Source organism: Symphalangus syndactylus, chromosome 3 (genome assembly GCF_028878055.3).
Source record: "Symphalangus syndactylus isolate Jambi chromosome 3, NHGRI_mSymSyn1-v2.1_pri, whole genome shotgun sequence".
Classification (NCBI taxonomy): domain Eukaryota; kingdom Metazoa; phylum Chordata; class Mammalia; order Primates; family Hylobatidae; genus Symphalangus; species Symphalangus syndactylus.
In genome coordinates this window covers 128959375-128974927 of record NC_072425.2, presented here as the reverse complement: position 1 = coordinate 128974927, position 15553 = coordinate 128959375, and the positions used below count along the sequence as shown (strand labels likewise).

At 39.8% G+C, this 15553-nt stretch overlaps 1 protein-coding gene across 3 annotated transcripts in view; it reads right to left on the bottom strand.

Annotated features, from left to right (window-relative positions):
• Window positions 1-645: 645 nt before the first annotated feature.
• Window positions 646-15553, bottom strand: part of DIXDC1 (DIX domain containing 1) — a 97683-nt gene continuing 82775 nt past the window's right edge. For all 3 annotated transcript variants that reach the window (XM_063636514.1, XM_055273096.2, XM_055273097.2), the window contains 3 exons: window positions 6704-6809; window positions 5660-5768; window positions 646-4276 (listed from right to left, as the gene is read on the bottom strand). In XM_063636514.1, the coding sequence (XP_063492584.1) occupies window positions 4196-4276; window positions 5660-5768; window positions 6704-6809 (296 nt within the window). In that variant the 3' untranslated portion in view covers window positions 646-4195. The remainder of the gene's footprint in view (window positions 4277-5659; window positions 5769-6703; window positions 6810-15553) is intronic.

Here is a 15553-nt window from a genome sequence, read left to right as displayed (position 1 = left end):
GACAAGCTTGAATTCCACTAAACAGATTGGATAAAGGAAATTATGGAAAAGGAGACTCAAGACTCAAAGGTTTGAAATAGACTTAGAGAATGATGGTATCACTGATAGTGAGAGAAAGAGAAATTAGTTGGTAGTGAAAGATTTTGAGTTACGTACATATTTAATTTTAACATAATGGGATAGCCAATTAATAGGTGAAAATACGTAATTGGAAGTCAAATGAAGGCACTCAGGGATAAAGAATTTAATATAGCAAACATTTAAGATGAATTGATAAGAGGCATTTAAGAGGCAGCTTTCAAATGATTTGGGAATTCTGGTATTTTAAATACACATTTCTGAAAGAGTTCTTAATGCCTGTATACGTGACTTTTGTCATAGAGTTTATACTCTTGGGTTCTTATTTGTTTGCATGCTTACATATTTCAAAATAAGTGCTAAATAAATTGTCCTTGATAATAGCCTATGTGCTTACATAGAAATACTAATTGTAAAATATCTGTAGCAATAAAGTAATTCTTATCTCCACTCCACATAGTGAGTAATCATGCTACCAGGGAGATCACTTGAGGAAATTTGCTTTCACTAAATGTAAATGGCTATAATTGATTAATCTCATCAATAAACACAAGTGAAAATCATTAATGATATTTAGTTTGCAAACTCCATTTTATTCATAGTTTGTGGTTTTTTAAATTAGTTCACAAATCTGGTACATACCGGCAGTTAAAACTGGTTATCGCTTTGATAATCAGAAGCCTCTGGTGTAACATAGTCTTTATGAAAACATATTGTAAAACAGGGAGAATACACAGTAATAATCTCTTTGAAAGCAATGGCTGCAAACATCCATGTTTCTAAGAAAATATAACTTTACATATATATGTATTTTAAGCAAGCTATACCTCTTACATAAATTCAGACAGTAGAAGGAGTGTGCAATCATAATGCTTATTTTATGGAAACAGTGAAAATAATTTTAATTATGACCTAAATGCTTTTAAGTAATTAAAGTCCTCTTGAATTGGATGTAGAGTATATTTTCCCTAATTTGCAACCATCCTGGTCAAAAAGAGCTGAAAAGTTGGTCAGTAAGTAGAACTGCCATTACCAAGTAAGTTTAAAACAAATTCTTCAAATTTAAAAATGTAAAAATTGTAAAGTATCCCAATCCCCCCAGCTAATTTAGGGAACTGAGCAAGAACAGAACATTCTTCAGTTTTTAAATGACTTTATTTTTTTTTTCTGGAGATGGGGTCCTGCTCCGTAGCCTAGGCTAGAGTGCAGTGGCATGATCAGCTCACTGCAACCTCAAACTCCTGGGCTCAAGCAATCTTCCCATCTCAACCTCCTGAGTAGCTGCGACTACAAGTGTGTGCCACCATCCCCAGCTACTTTTATAATAAAATTTCTTTATAGAGACGGAGTCTTCCTATGTTGCCCAGGCTGGTCTTCAACTCCTGGGCTCAAGCAGTCTTCCTGCCTCGGCCTCCCAAAGTGCTGGAATTACAGGCATGAGCCACCACACTCAGCCTTAAATGAAGATTTTGTAAGGAATTGAGCATTTAACTAAACATGTTTTTGTGAGATGGTCATTTTGTTTTAACCTAATATGGTTTAGAGATTATTTTATGAACTCTAAGCATTCTGGTTCCTCAGTTTTCTCAAAGAAAGAGTACTTTAGCAAGTAGCAGAACAAGCTACCCCACACCAATGCCACCAGGGGACAATACTATGAATATAGTCAGGAGGCCTCCTAGAAGGCAGCCAAATAGGAAACTGTTCCAAACAGAATCAGTCGTGCATACTTCTGCTCAGAAGGCTCCTCTCGCTTTGGAAACTGGAATGAGGATCACCAACAGGATCCTCATTTTACACAGGAGTTATGAGAGGTACATCCTCTAGCAGAGATGCTTGGTCATTACCTGTGGTACATGAGATTACCGAGCTAAAGGGGAAAAAAAAAATGATCTTAGTGTTCTCCCATGAACTCAACTTTAGCTTTTTATGGAGGCACTGAGGCCATGCAGCTCCTTTTCCAAAAGACAGAGATAAAAGCCAAATAAGGTAGAGGACTTTGGAAATTTTCTCTGAAAAGTTAAATTCCACATAATAGTAAGACTTTGCTGAGAGAAAACTGACAAGTAAAAACTGGTTTAAGAGACAGACATTCAAGACAAACTGTATTGGAAATACAATAATGAATTTTGGCCTGATAGCCCTCATGCTGTCTTATAGCAAAACACTAAAATTCATGCAACAGAGAAATTGGTGACATGAGGACTTTTTCTCCAGACTTCCTGGGGAAAAACTGTGAGAATATACTGTTTTCTTCTGTTTGCTTTCGAAATGCACTCTTTTTTTTGGCTGACTTTCCCAAACTTTCCCAGTCATTTCTGATGAAAAATTCTTCAACAGGAAAAGACTAGGTAAACTTACATGAAAGACATCAAGTGTCTTTTGAGCTCCTTCTCTCTGCCAGAGGAGCAATCAACTGGATTACACAAAACTACCTTCACAACTAAAACAGGTAGAATTGGAACAGGAATTAGTTGTCATTAGTATACTCGTAATAAAATAAAGCTTGTTCTGAAACCACAAGGGGTGGTAAGAAGAGACTGTATAAAAGCTACTGGGTTCTCTAGAAAATGGATACAGTATACAGAATGTGAGAAGATACAGAACTCACACTCCAGTTATAAAAATAGACATGGTTCTCAGACAAAAAGCAAATGAGTACAAAAGAATTCTCCAAACGTGAACTATTTTTAAAAGATACATCTATATAAAACAACAAGATGTCATCTCAGAGCTCCAAAGAGTAGTTTGTTGAAATGGCTGAAAAGGGGAGATGAATTGGAGACAGACAGGTCAAGAACCCAGAACAGATGTGTCCTACTCTTGTGTTTGGCAGTGTACACTGGAGGTCACAGGCAGACAGACTGCTTTTGGTAATACATATATAAATAATAATGGCTGATTGGCTGATGGTGCTTGATGGATGAATGAGAAAACCCAGGTTATCAAATAATCTCGGTAGTTGAACTGTTAGCTTCTTCACTTGACAGTGTTGCACATGAGAAATGATTCTAGGTTTTTTTTACCCAGAATGATCCCTGCCATTCACAACTCATGCTCCACGCCCCATGGTTTCTATTGTGCCCTAAAGGATCAGCCTAGACTAATACATAAATAGAAAATAACTCTGGCCTTGAAATGAGGAGGGGCAGACAAGTACTTCATGCTCAGTACTTATAAATCACAAAGAAATGCTGAAATTAATGGTCTGTCTCCTTTTACTACAAAGGAGATGCCATGAGTTAAAGTCATGAAACAAAAAAAGTCAAAAAGATATGGGTAGCAGCACCTTTCCATACCCGCCTGGATTTTCAAGGAGCCTTTTCACTCCTTATGCCTTTCAAACACAAAGTTCATCAGTTTGAAGAAAAAGAAATGGCTCTAAAGTTAAAGAGTCCCCAGAGAAAACTAACAGTACATGAAATAGGCCCTATGTGGGCAAAAGGACAAGCTGCAGAACCAGTTAAGACAGAAGAGGCAGCCCAAGGTCTTACTAAATTACAGTTTTAGCATAGTGTAGCACAATATGGGCAGCCCTTTTTCCATCCAAGCAACAATTCAGCACCATCCACGTCTGGTTCAAAAGATTACTGAAGACTGGGCTTTCATCTTTGGTACCACCTCATGAGTTATTCTTGGTTTGCAGTAGGTTCAAAGAAACAGAAAAGCTGGTACCTTTGCCTTGTCTGTGAGTACAAACGCTGGAACTCTGATTGCTGCAACCATTGAGGCCAATTAAACTAATACTGTAACACACAGGAATGATGCGTCCAATTCCTAGTTTCCAGATAATAGCAGCCATGCCCCTATAGAGGCGGGATCATCCATCCCCATCGTTTAAGGCCTTCGGTTTGTTGTCCTCAGAGTAGAATAGAACACTGTTCCCACGGACAAGGAACTCCAGATGAACCCATGGTCTACATTTGGACAGAATTTTAAGTACCAGATATGCCAGGCACAGAAATAGGACTGACCTGTGGCCATCATGCTTGGAGAAGCTTCTGTTTTGGCATACAAACTAGAAACTTCTTAGCGTATTCTGGTTTTAGTTCCCTTTCCTGAGTGAAGCAGCCAGGGAGCGACCAGGTTCCATAAGCCCTCAATCTGATACTTGGCATTAATTCTCTCCATGGTCTTCTTCCACCCAAGCTACAATTTTCCCTTCCCATCCAGGGATGGCATCATCATCATGGAAAATCTAGAGGAAAAAAAAAAAAAGCCACAGTGAAAAAACAGGGAATCTCACTCACTAAACAATTGCTGCTAATAAAAATAAGACCTCAACCATGTAGAAGAAAGCCTTGAGTTAAGAGTGTATGTCCTTTTGGTCTTGTCCCTAGAACTGCAACTGATATTTTATTTTTTTCTTAGATCCACATCTATGAAATGGTTTTAAAAATTCCCTGATACTACTTTGCTCATAGAGATTTGTAAGAATTAATAAATTACCAATCACAAAGTACTTTGGGCTTCTTAGAGGAAAGATGTAGTGTAAGTATTTTATTTTATTTTATTTTTTTTTTTTTGAGACGGAGTCTCGCTCTGTCACCCAGGCTGGAGTGCAGTGGCGCAATCTTGGCTCACTGCAAGCTCCGCCTCCCGGGTTCACGCCATTCTCCTGCCTCAGCCTCTCTGAGTAGCTGGGACTACAGGCGCCCGCCACCACGCCTGGCTAATTTTTTTGTATTTTTTTAGTAGAGACGGGGTTTCACCGTGGTCTCGATCTCCTGACCTCGTGATCTGCCCGCCTCGGCCTCCCAAAGTGCTGGGATTACAAGCGTGAGCCACCGCGCCTGGCGAGTGTAAGTATTTTAAAAATGAGAAAGTGGAAAATTTAGGTACCAGGCAATGTAAAGAAAGGGTGGGAAAAAAGACTCATTTTAACATATTTCTCAGATGCAGTTATTTTCATTAATTCATTCAACTCATTTCCTAAGCCACTAATAAAACAGGGTTACTAAAACATTTCACTGAGGAAATGTTTACAAAATAAAATTTTGCTTTCTCTATAATAACTTTTTTCATTCTGTAACTGCAGTGAATCCACTTGTAATACTATATAACCCAGAACTGTATTCCCCCAAGAAAGTCTATCTTTGACAAATGGATTATAAAGAGACACATAGGCTAAGAAAATACTTACTCAAGGAGTTGGGCATAAGCATACATAACTCCCTAGAAGTTCCTTGATTTCATTATGAGAAATATACAGTTCCATATATCCATGCCTGTTTATTTTGCTCTACATAGGAAGCAAGAAGTTTTCTAATATTTGGCTACAGATGGAAAACTACTTATTGTCTTTAGGTTCTTTATTTTCCCTAACAAAATAATTTAAAATAAAAATTATATCCAAGTTCTCAGTCAAATGATGAAGTCCTACAACTAAAGAACCTATCAGCATCTTGGACTATTCTATGACCACTTGTCTAGAGTAATCAGACCATGGTCTGAGGCTCTAGCAAATTCCTCTGACCTACTCAGGGAACTTATGTACTTCTGGACACTAGTGCTTGAACAGGAGGCTTCAGGGTTCAGAAAGGACCAATAATACCATACAGACTCCCCACAGATTCTTTACCTCCTCTTTGACAGTGCCAAACTCAGGATCCAGTGCTTTGAAGTGATACCGGTGATTCCCTTCCCGATCAATAGCTGCTTTAAAATCCTTTAACGTCACCTCCTCCAACCTGCAACACAAGGAGAGAGCACTAAAATAGACTGTTGATCAATAGCTGGAAAGATAAGATGTTAACTTTAAACCTAGCCCCCTGCCAAAGTCAATAAGCAGAAATAGCCCCTCGTTAGGTCACTGCCCCGATAACCCAGATGACTAAAACAGCAGAGGCTGGAAAACCAGTCACCACTAGGGAATGAAAACAGTATTAAATATGGGGTGATGTGAGAGTTTAAAATTGACTTATTGCTTCAGAAGCCAAATCACTTTTCTCTGGAAATAAGATATAAAGTCCCTGAAATAAAATTTGTTGATAACCATAAATATATCAAAGTTCTCTTGATTTTCTTCTTTGCTACAATATCCCAATTCTCTAGGATGGTAGAATCAAATCAAGTATCATCATCTTTATCCTTCTATCTTTAGGAAGCTGGCTTCTATCTAGACTAAATAAGCAGACTGTCTAGTTAAGGAAAATCTTACAACCTCTCTAAATAAAAGGAAGCACATTAACTTTTTGGAAGGTTTTTGACATAATTTCTCAATAGAGATTAGTTGCAGTCATTGAATAGTAACAAAGATCAATTAGTCATAGTCCTGGAGTGAGTGCCAGGCTGCAATCCATTGTATCAGCAGGAGCTATTTTGACCACTTTAAAAAAAAAAAAAAGATTTTCCCAAATGCAGAGCAATATTTGCATAGTTATCAGGATTGGAAGTACTATTATTGTACCTGTATCTAGTAGTAGATCATGACTTGTCCTTTATAATACCACTGAATAGTGGCGAAGCTGAAACTAGAATCTGTCTCTCTGGCTCATCTCACTATAGTGAGATCTCACTATACTGCTTCTCAAACACCTTTCAGCTGCTCACATGGGCAGTTACTAATGAGGTTCTGCCTTCCTTTCCTTCTTTACAGTGAAATATAATGATCCCAGAATCTCACCTCTTTGGTATATTGACCATGAAGGGCGTAAGTGACCGGTCAGTGAAATAGAGCACTTTAGTACAGGTGCTGCTGACGGTTGGAGAGCTCTGTGAGTGAGGCAACTCTACAATCAGAAAGAGACTGTGGTTAGAACATTCATTTGCTCCAAACCACCCATCTGCAGTTATTCAAAGTGTCCCGGGAGAACAAAGCTGCCTGAGGTCACAGTCCACAGCTCTCACACTCTTGCCAAACACCATGTCCATATGCTATGATTGCCTAGGACCACGAGGACAAGACTTGCTTCAGACATGGACACGATCGCGAGGACTCATCATTCCTCACTCATAGTAGGGGAACAGCAACTGATATGACAGGTATCGTTGTTAAAGATCAAAAAAGGACAGAGAAGCATGGGAAGATTTCAGCCAGGCAGGGTAGACACACAGCAGAAGCTGTAGACTCTGCCAATACTTAGGTTTTGGAGGTCCGTAGTAGAGAATACTCATGTGACTCATAGAAAGAAAAATTGATAGGAACAAGAACCACAGAAGCAAAGCAACCTTAGGAACTCAGATCCCAAGGGGCTTATGCTTCCAGTCTAAAAGGTACAGAACCTTAGCAACTTAAGATCTGTAGTGTTGATGCCATGGTCTTTAACACAGGTTTGTTGATAAACTTTTTTTTTTTTTTTTTTTTTTTTTAAAGACAGGGTCTCGCTGGGCGCGGTGGCTCACGCCTGTATTTCCCAACACTTTGGGAGGCCGAGGCGGGTGGATCATGAGGTCAGGAGTTCAAGAACAGCCTGGCCAACATGGTGAAACCCCATCTCTACTACAAATACAAAAATTAGCTGGGCGTGGTGGCACATGCCTGTAATCCCAGTTACTTGGGAGGCTGAGGCAGAGAACTGCTTGAACCCGGGAGGTGGAGGTTGCAGTGAGCCGAGGTCGTGACACTGCACTCCAGCCTGGGTGACAGAGCGAGACTCCGTCCCCGCCGCAAAAAAAAAAAAAAAAAAAAAAAAAAAAAAAAAAGGGTCTTGCTCTGTCGCTCAGGCTGGAGTGCAGTGGTGCAATCTCAGCTCACTGCAACCTCCACCTCCCGGGTTTAAGTCATTCTCGTGCCTCAGCCTCCCGAGTAGCTGGGATAACAGGTATGTGCCACCAGGCCCAGCTAATTTTTGTATTTTTAGTAGAGACAAGGTTTTGCCACGTTGGCCAGGCTGGTCTTGAACTCCCTGCCTCAAGTAATCCACCCACCTTGGCCTTCCAAACTGTTGGGATTACAGTCATGGGCCACTGCACCTGGACTGTCTCTACCGTTTAAAAAGGTACTTTTGGAAAAGTATAAGTCCTTGTAATTATGACTTTCATAGGAGAAATGACCAATCAGAACCTTTTATCAAAAACTAATAATTAAACTGTTACTAAACTATCTCCTGCTATTCCACCTATACTGATCTTCCTCTTAACTTATTCTAGGCAGTCAGATTGGCAGCCAAAAAACAGTAGTTCTGGGAGGGGGTTTAAAATAAGGAGTATGGCCGGGCGCGGTGGCTCACGCTTGTAATCCCAGCACTTTGGGAGGCCGAGGCGGGCGGATCACGAGGTCAGGAGATCGAGACCACGGTGAAACCCCGTCTCTACTAAAAATACAAAAAATTAGCCGGGCGTGGTGGCGGGCGCCTGTAGTCCCAGCTACTCGGAGAGGCTGAGGCAGGAGAATGGCATGAACCTGGGAGGTGGAGTTTGCAGTGAGCCGAGATTGTGCCACTGCACTCCAGCCTGGGTGACAGAGCAAGACTCCGTCTCAAAAAAAAAAAAAAAAAAAAAAAAAAAAAAAAAAAAAAATAAGGAGTATGAAGGATGAATTAACAGAGGGGAAAAAGACAAAGGAACTTCCCCTCTTTGTACAGAAATGGCATTCAGTCTGTTTTCAGAGTTTTTCTTCAAAGAATGCCAATTGGCCAGGTGCGGTGGCTCACGCCTGTAATCCTAGCACTTTGGGAGGCCAAGGTGGGCGGATTGCCTGAGCTCAGGAGTTCGAGACCAGCCTGGGCAACACGGTGAAACCCCGTCTCTACTAAAATATAGAAAATTAGCCAGGCGTGGTGGCATGTGCCTGTAGTCCCAGCCACTCGGGAGGCTGGGGCAGGAGAATCACTTGAACCCGGGAGGCAGAGGTTGCAGTGAGCCAAGATCGAGCCACTGCACTCTAGCCTTGGTGACAAAGTGAAATTCTGTCTCCAAAAAAAAAAGAATACCAATTATTGTAACCTACATGCCATAATTCTCCTTTGCCCCAGCATCTAGTACAGTGCCCAGCACACAGTGGTTGTTGAATAAATAAAATATTCACTTTTAACATTAAAGCTATATATTTAATTTATTCATTCATTCAACAAACATTTATTGAGTACCTACTGTGTGTTCGATTTGAGAATATAAAAATAAACTATATGTGGTCTCCAACCTCCAAGAGTTTATCATTTAGTATGGATGATAGATACAAATAATTACAATACACTAAAATCAGATTTCTACAAGCTGTATTGGAAGACTGAAGATGGCGAGGTTATTCCACCTGGAACAGGTCAGGAAGGGCCCATGGTTGGAGAGTCCTTTTTAAAAGCACCTTTTAAAAATCACAAGATACAAAAGTTGAAGAGTATTCCAAGAAGAGGGAAGGACAGGTGCAGAAGCATGAAATGGGATCATATATTTACAAAACTGTAGGTGAATTAGTAAGGCTGGAGCATAATGAATACATTGGGAAGTTGTGAGGTAATTAAGTAGGCAGCAGCCAGATCACAAAAGACTCTGACAGGGTAAGAGTTCAAGATGTTAGTCTTAAGCTATGGAAAGTTACTAAAAGGTAGTGATATGATTAGACTGGCATTTTAGAAAAGTTGATCTCGCAGCAAAGTATGGATTGGATGGGACAAACTGGAAGCCAGAAATCCTGTGCAGTAGTTTGGGTGTTTGTCCCCCAACACCTCATGTTGAAAGTTGATCCCCAGTATTGGAGATGGGGCCTAATGGGATGTGTTCGGGTCATGGAGGCAGATTCCTCAAGACTAGATTAATGCCCTCCCTGGGGAGGAGGAGTGAGTACTCACCCATTAGTTCCCGCAAAACTGCTTGTTAAAAAGAGCCTGGCACCTCCCTCCACTCTCTTGCTTCCTCTCTCCATGTAATCTCAGCACATGCCAACTCCCATTTGCCTTCTGCCATGAGTGGAAGAGGATTGAGGCTTTCACCAGATGCCCAACCTTCCAGCCAGCAGAATTGTCAGCCAAACAAACCTCTTTTCCTCCTAAGTTACCTAGCCTCAGGTATTTCTTTATGGCAACACTCAACTGACTAAGACATCCTGTTAAGAGGCAGTAAAAACAATCTGACACACGATGATAGGAAAGATGTAGCCCTGGAGCCAGAGAAGGGATGAATTTGAAAGACCTTTAGAAAGTCAAAGTCTTAATACTAGGGATATAGTTGAACATAGGGTATATAAAAGGGAAAAGTAAACAATGACTGAGATTTACAACCTGGGACGACAGATACACGGTAATACCATTACCTAAGACAGGGGAACACAAGTTGAATTACGTCATCTCATTATTCATTTTAAATGTTTATTGGGTGCCTTATTATGTATCAAGTATTAGAGATACACAAATGAATTAGATATAATCCCCACCCTTAAGGAGCTCAAAAGTCTAGTGTAGTGAAATAGCAAAACAGTTACAATACAATAAAATAAATATGAAAATAATATTGCTATGGACTGAATTTGTCCCCCCCACCCCAACTTCATATGTTGAAGCCCTTATCTGCTATTTGACTGTTTTGGAGATAGGGCCTTTAAGGAGGTAATTAAGATTAAATGAGGTCATACGGGTGGAGCCCTGATCCAATAGAACTAGTCCTTATAAGAGATACTGGCCGGGCGCGGTGGCTCACGCCTGTAATCCTAGCACTTTGGGGGCGGATCACGAGGTCAGGAGATCGAGACCATCCTGGCTAACATGGTGAAACCCCATCTCTACTAAAAATACAAAAAATTAGCCGGGCGTGGTGGCAGGCGCCTGTAGTCCCAGCTACTCGGGAGGCTGAGGCAGGAGAATGGCGTGAACCCGGGAGGCGGAGCTTGCAGTGAGCCGAGATTGCGCCACTGCACTCCAGCCTGGGCAACAGAGCAAGACTCCATCTCAAAAAAAAAAAAAAAAAGATACCAGAGCTTTCTCTCCCCCATGTGAGGACACAGAAGGTGGCCTTCTACAAGCCAGGCAAGGAGCCCTCACCAAAACCTGGCCATGCTGGCAACCTGATCTTGTACTTCTAGCCTCCAGAACTGTGAGAAAATTAATTTACATTGTTTAAGAGAGCTGAAGGTATTTTGCAATGGCAGCCCAAACTGACTAATACAAATGTTATGTACACATTTGGGGAGAATGTCAAAGAAAGAGTAATCATGATGTCAAATGCTACACAGGGGTCTAATAGGCAAAGACTGCTTTGGTAAAAATATCATTGATGATACTAGTGAAAAGTCGATTCAGATGACTAATGAAGAATGAGTTGGATTGCATAGACTTTTCAAGTAAAAAAGCAAAATAAGAGTAATGAGGGAGAACTTGTCTCACCCAACATAAAGCCGTATGACAAAATGATAGTCATTACAGTGTTACGGCATTACTATAAAAAACATGTACAAAAAAACTCATGCAGGATAAATGGCTCAAAAACATACCTTTGTGTATATCTACAAATTTAATACATGATTTTGAAAAGTACCACAAAACAGGTGATTAATAGTTATAGCTTATAAGTTTAGGCTTATTATCCATTTGGAGTTGATTTTTGCATATGGTATGAAGTATAGGTCAAACTCACTTAAAAAAATAGATCTTTAACTTTTCTAGCACCATTTTTGAAAAGCCTATCCCTTTACCATTGAATTGTCTTTGCACTATTGTAGAAAATCAACTGGTAAAATGTGTGTCTGTTTTTAACTCTATGCTGTTCCACTCGTCTATGTATCTACCAATTCACCAATACTACACTCTTGATTACCCTAACTTTACAGTTAATTTTGATATCACACAGTATGGTCCACCAACTGCATTGTTCATCTTTTTCACCATTTGGGTTGGGAAGGCAGTTAATTCTAGTCCCCTTATTCTTTCCTATAAATTTTAGAATTGGCTTGTTTATATCTACAAAAGCCTGGTAGGATTTTCAATGGACCTGCATTGAAGCTATAGACCATTTGTGGAAGAATAGGCCATCTTAACAATGTTGAGTATTCCAATCCATAAACATAGTATATCTCTCCGTTTATTTAAATCTTTATTTCATTCTTGTTTTATAGCTCTCAGTAGAGTCATTGCACATATTTTATGAAGTTTATACCTAAGATTTTCATGAGGGTTTTTCTTTTTCTTTTTTATTATACTTTAAGTTCTAGGGTGCCATGTGCACAACGTGCAGGTTTGTTACATAGGTATACATGTGCCATGTTGGTTTGCTGCACCCAGCAACTTGTCATTTACATTAGGTATTTCTCCTAATGCTATCCCTCCCCCAGTCCTCCACCCCACGACAGGCTCCAGTGTGTGATGTTCCCCGCCCTGTGTCCATGTGTTCTCATTGTTCAATTCCCACCTATGAGTGAGGACATGCAGTGTTTGGTTTTCGGTCCTTGTGATAGTTTGCTGAGAATGATGGATTCCAGTTTCATCCATGTCCCTGCAAAGGACATGAACTCATCCTTTTTATGGCTGCATAATATTCCATGGTGTATATGTGCCATATTTTCTTAATCCAGTCTATCATTGATGGACATTTGGGTTGGTTCCAAGTCTTTGCAATTGTGAATAGTGCTGCAATAAACATGCGTGTGCATGTGTCTTTATAGTAGCATGATTTATAATCCTTTGGGTATATATCCAGTAATAGGATCACTGGGTCAAATGGTATTTCTAGTCTAGATCCTTGAGGAATCGCCACACTGTCTTCCACAATGGTTGAACTAATATACAGTTCCACCAACAGTGTAAAAGCATTCCTATTTCTCAACATCCTCTCCAGCATCTGTGGTTTCCTGACTTTTTAATGATCGCCATTCTAACTGGTGTGAGATGGTATCTCATTGTGGTTTTGATTTGCATTTCTCTGATGACCAGTGATGATGAGCATTTTTTCATGTGTCTGTTGGCTGCAGAAATGTCTTCTTTTGAGAAGTGTCTATTCATATCCTTTGCCCACTTTTTGATGGGGTTATTTTCTTCTTGTAAATTTGTTTCTTTGTAGACTCTAGATATTAGCCCTTTGTCAGATGGGCAGATTGCAAAAATTTTCTCCCATTCTGTAGGTTGCCTGTTCACTCTGATGATGGTTTCTTTTGCCGTGCAGAAGCTCTTTAGTTTAATTAGATCCCATTTGTCTATTTTGGCTTTTGTTGCCATTGCTTTTGGTGTTTTAGTCATGAAGTCCTTGCCCATGCCTATGTCCTGAATGGTATTGCCTAGGTTTTCTTCTAGGGTTTTTACGGTTTTGGGTCTAACATATAAGTCTTTAATCCATCTTGAATTAATTTTTGTATAAGGTGTAAGGAAGGGATCCAGTTTCAACTTTCTACATATGGCTAGCCAGTTTTCCCAGCACCATTTATTAAATAGGGAATCCTTTCCCCATTTCTTGTTTTTGTCAGGTTTGTCAAAGATCAGATGGTTGTAGATTTGTGGTGTTATTTCTGAGGCCTCTGTTCTGATTCGTTGGTCTATATATCTGTTCTAGTACCAGTACCATGCTGTTTTGGTTACTGTAGCCTTGTAGTATAGTTTGAAGTCAGGTAGCATGATGCCTCCAGCTTTGTTCCTTTGCTTAGGATTGCCTTGGCAATGCGGGCTCTTTTTTGGTTCCATATGAACTTTAAAGTAGTTTTTTTCCAATTCTGTGAAGAAAGACATTGGTAGCTTGATGGAAATGGCATTGAATCTATAAATTACCTTGGGCAGTGTGGCCATTTTCATGATATTTATTCTTCCTATCCATGAGCATGGAATGTTCTTCCATTTGTTTGTGTCCTCTTTTATTTCCCTGAGCAGTGGTTTGTAGTTCTCCATGAAGAGGTCCTTCACATCCCTTGTAAGTTGGATTCCTAGGTATTTTATTCTCTTTGTAGCAATTGTGATTGGGAGTTCACTCATGATTTGGCTGTTTGTCTGTTATTGGTGTATAGGAATGCTTGTGATTTTTGCAATTGACTTTGTATCCTGAGACTTTGCTGAAGTTGCTTATCAGCTTAAGGAGATTTTGGGCTGAGACGATGGGGTTTTTTAAATATACAATCATGTTATCTGCAAACATAAACAATTTTACTTCCTCTTTTCCAAATTGAATACCCTTTATTTCTTTCTCTTGCCTGATTTCCCTGGCCAGAACTTCCAACACTATATTGAATAGGAGTGGTGAGAGAGGGCATCCCTGTCTTGTGCCAGTTTTCAAAAGAAATGCTTCCAGTTTTTGCCCATTCAATATGATATTGGCTTTGGGTTTGTTGTAAATAGTTCTTATTATTTTGAGATACGTTCCATCAGTACCTAGTTTATTGAGAGATTTTAGCATGAAGGGCTGTTGAATTTTTTTGAAGGCCTTTTCTGCATCTATTGAGATAATCATGTGGTTTTTCTCTTAGGTTCTGTTATGTGATGGATTACATTTATTGATTTGAGTATGTTGAACCAGCCTTGCATCCCAGGGATGAAGCTGACTTGATCGTGGTGGATAAGCTTTTTGACGTGCTGCTGGATTCAGTTTGCCAGTATTTTATTGAAGATTTTCGCATCGATGTTCATCAGGGATATTGGTCTAAAAGTCTCCTTTTTTTGTTATGTCTCTGTCAGGTTTTGGTATCAGGATGATGTTGGCCTCATAAAATGAGTTAGGGAGGAGTCACTCCTTTTCTGTTGATTGGAATAGTTTCAGAAGGAATGGTACTAGCTCCTATTTGTACCTTTGGTAGAATTTGGCTGTAAATCCATCTGGTCCTGGACTTTTTTTGGTTGGTAGGCTATTAATTATTGCCTCAATTTCAGAACCTGTTATTGATCTATTCAGAGATTCAACTTCCTCCTGGTTTAGTCTTGGGAGGGTGTATGTGTCCAGGAATTTATCCATTTCTTCTAGATTTTGTAGTTTATTTGCGTAGAGGTGTTTATAGTATTCTCTAATGGTAGTTTGTATTTCTGTGGGATCGGTGGTGATATCCCCTTTATCATTTTTTATTGTGTCTATTTGATTCTTCTCCCTTCTTTGTTAGTCTTACTAGCAGTCTATCAACTTTGTTGATCTTTTCAAAAAACCAGCTCCTGGATTCACTGATTTTTTGAAGGGTTTTTTGTGTCTCTATCTCCTTCAGTTCTGCTCTGATCTTAGTTATTTCTTGCCTTCTGCTAGCTTTTGAATGTGTTTGCTCTTGCTTCTCTAGTTCTTTTAATTGTGATATTAGGGTGTCAATTTTAGATCTTTCCTGCTTTCTCTTGTGGGCATTTCGTGCTATAAATTTCCCTCTACACACTGCTTTAAATGTGTCCCAGAGATTCTGGTATGTGGTGTCTTTGTTCTCGTTGGTTTCAAAGAACATCTTTATGTCTGCCTTCATTTTGTTATTTACCCAGTAGTCATTCAGGAGCACGTTGTTCAGTTTCCACGTAGTTGAGTGGTTTTGAGTGAGTTTCTTAATCCTGAGTTCTAGTTTGATTGCACTGTGATCTGAGAGACAGTTTGTTAAAAATTCTGTTCTTTTACATTTGCTGAGGAGTGCTTTACTTCCAACTATGTGGTCAATTTTGGAATAAGT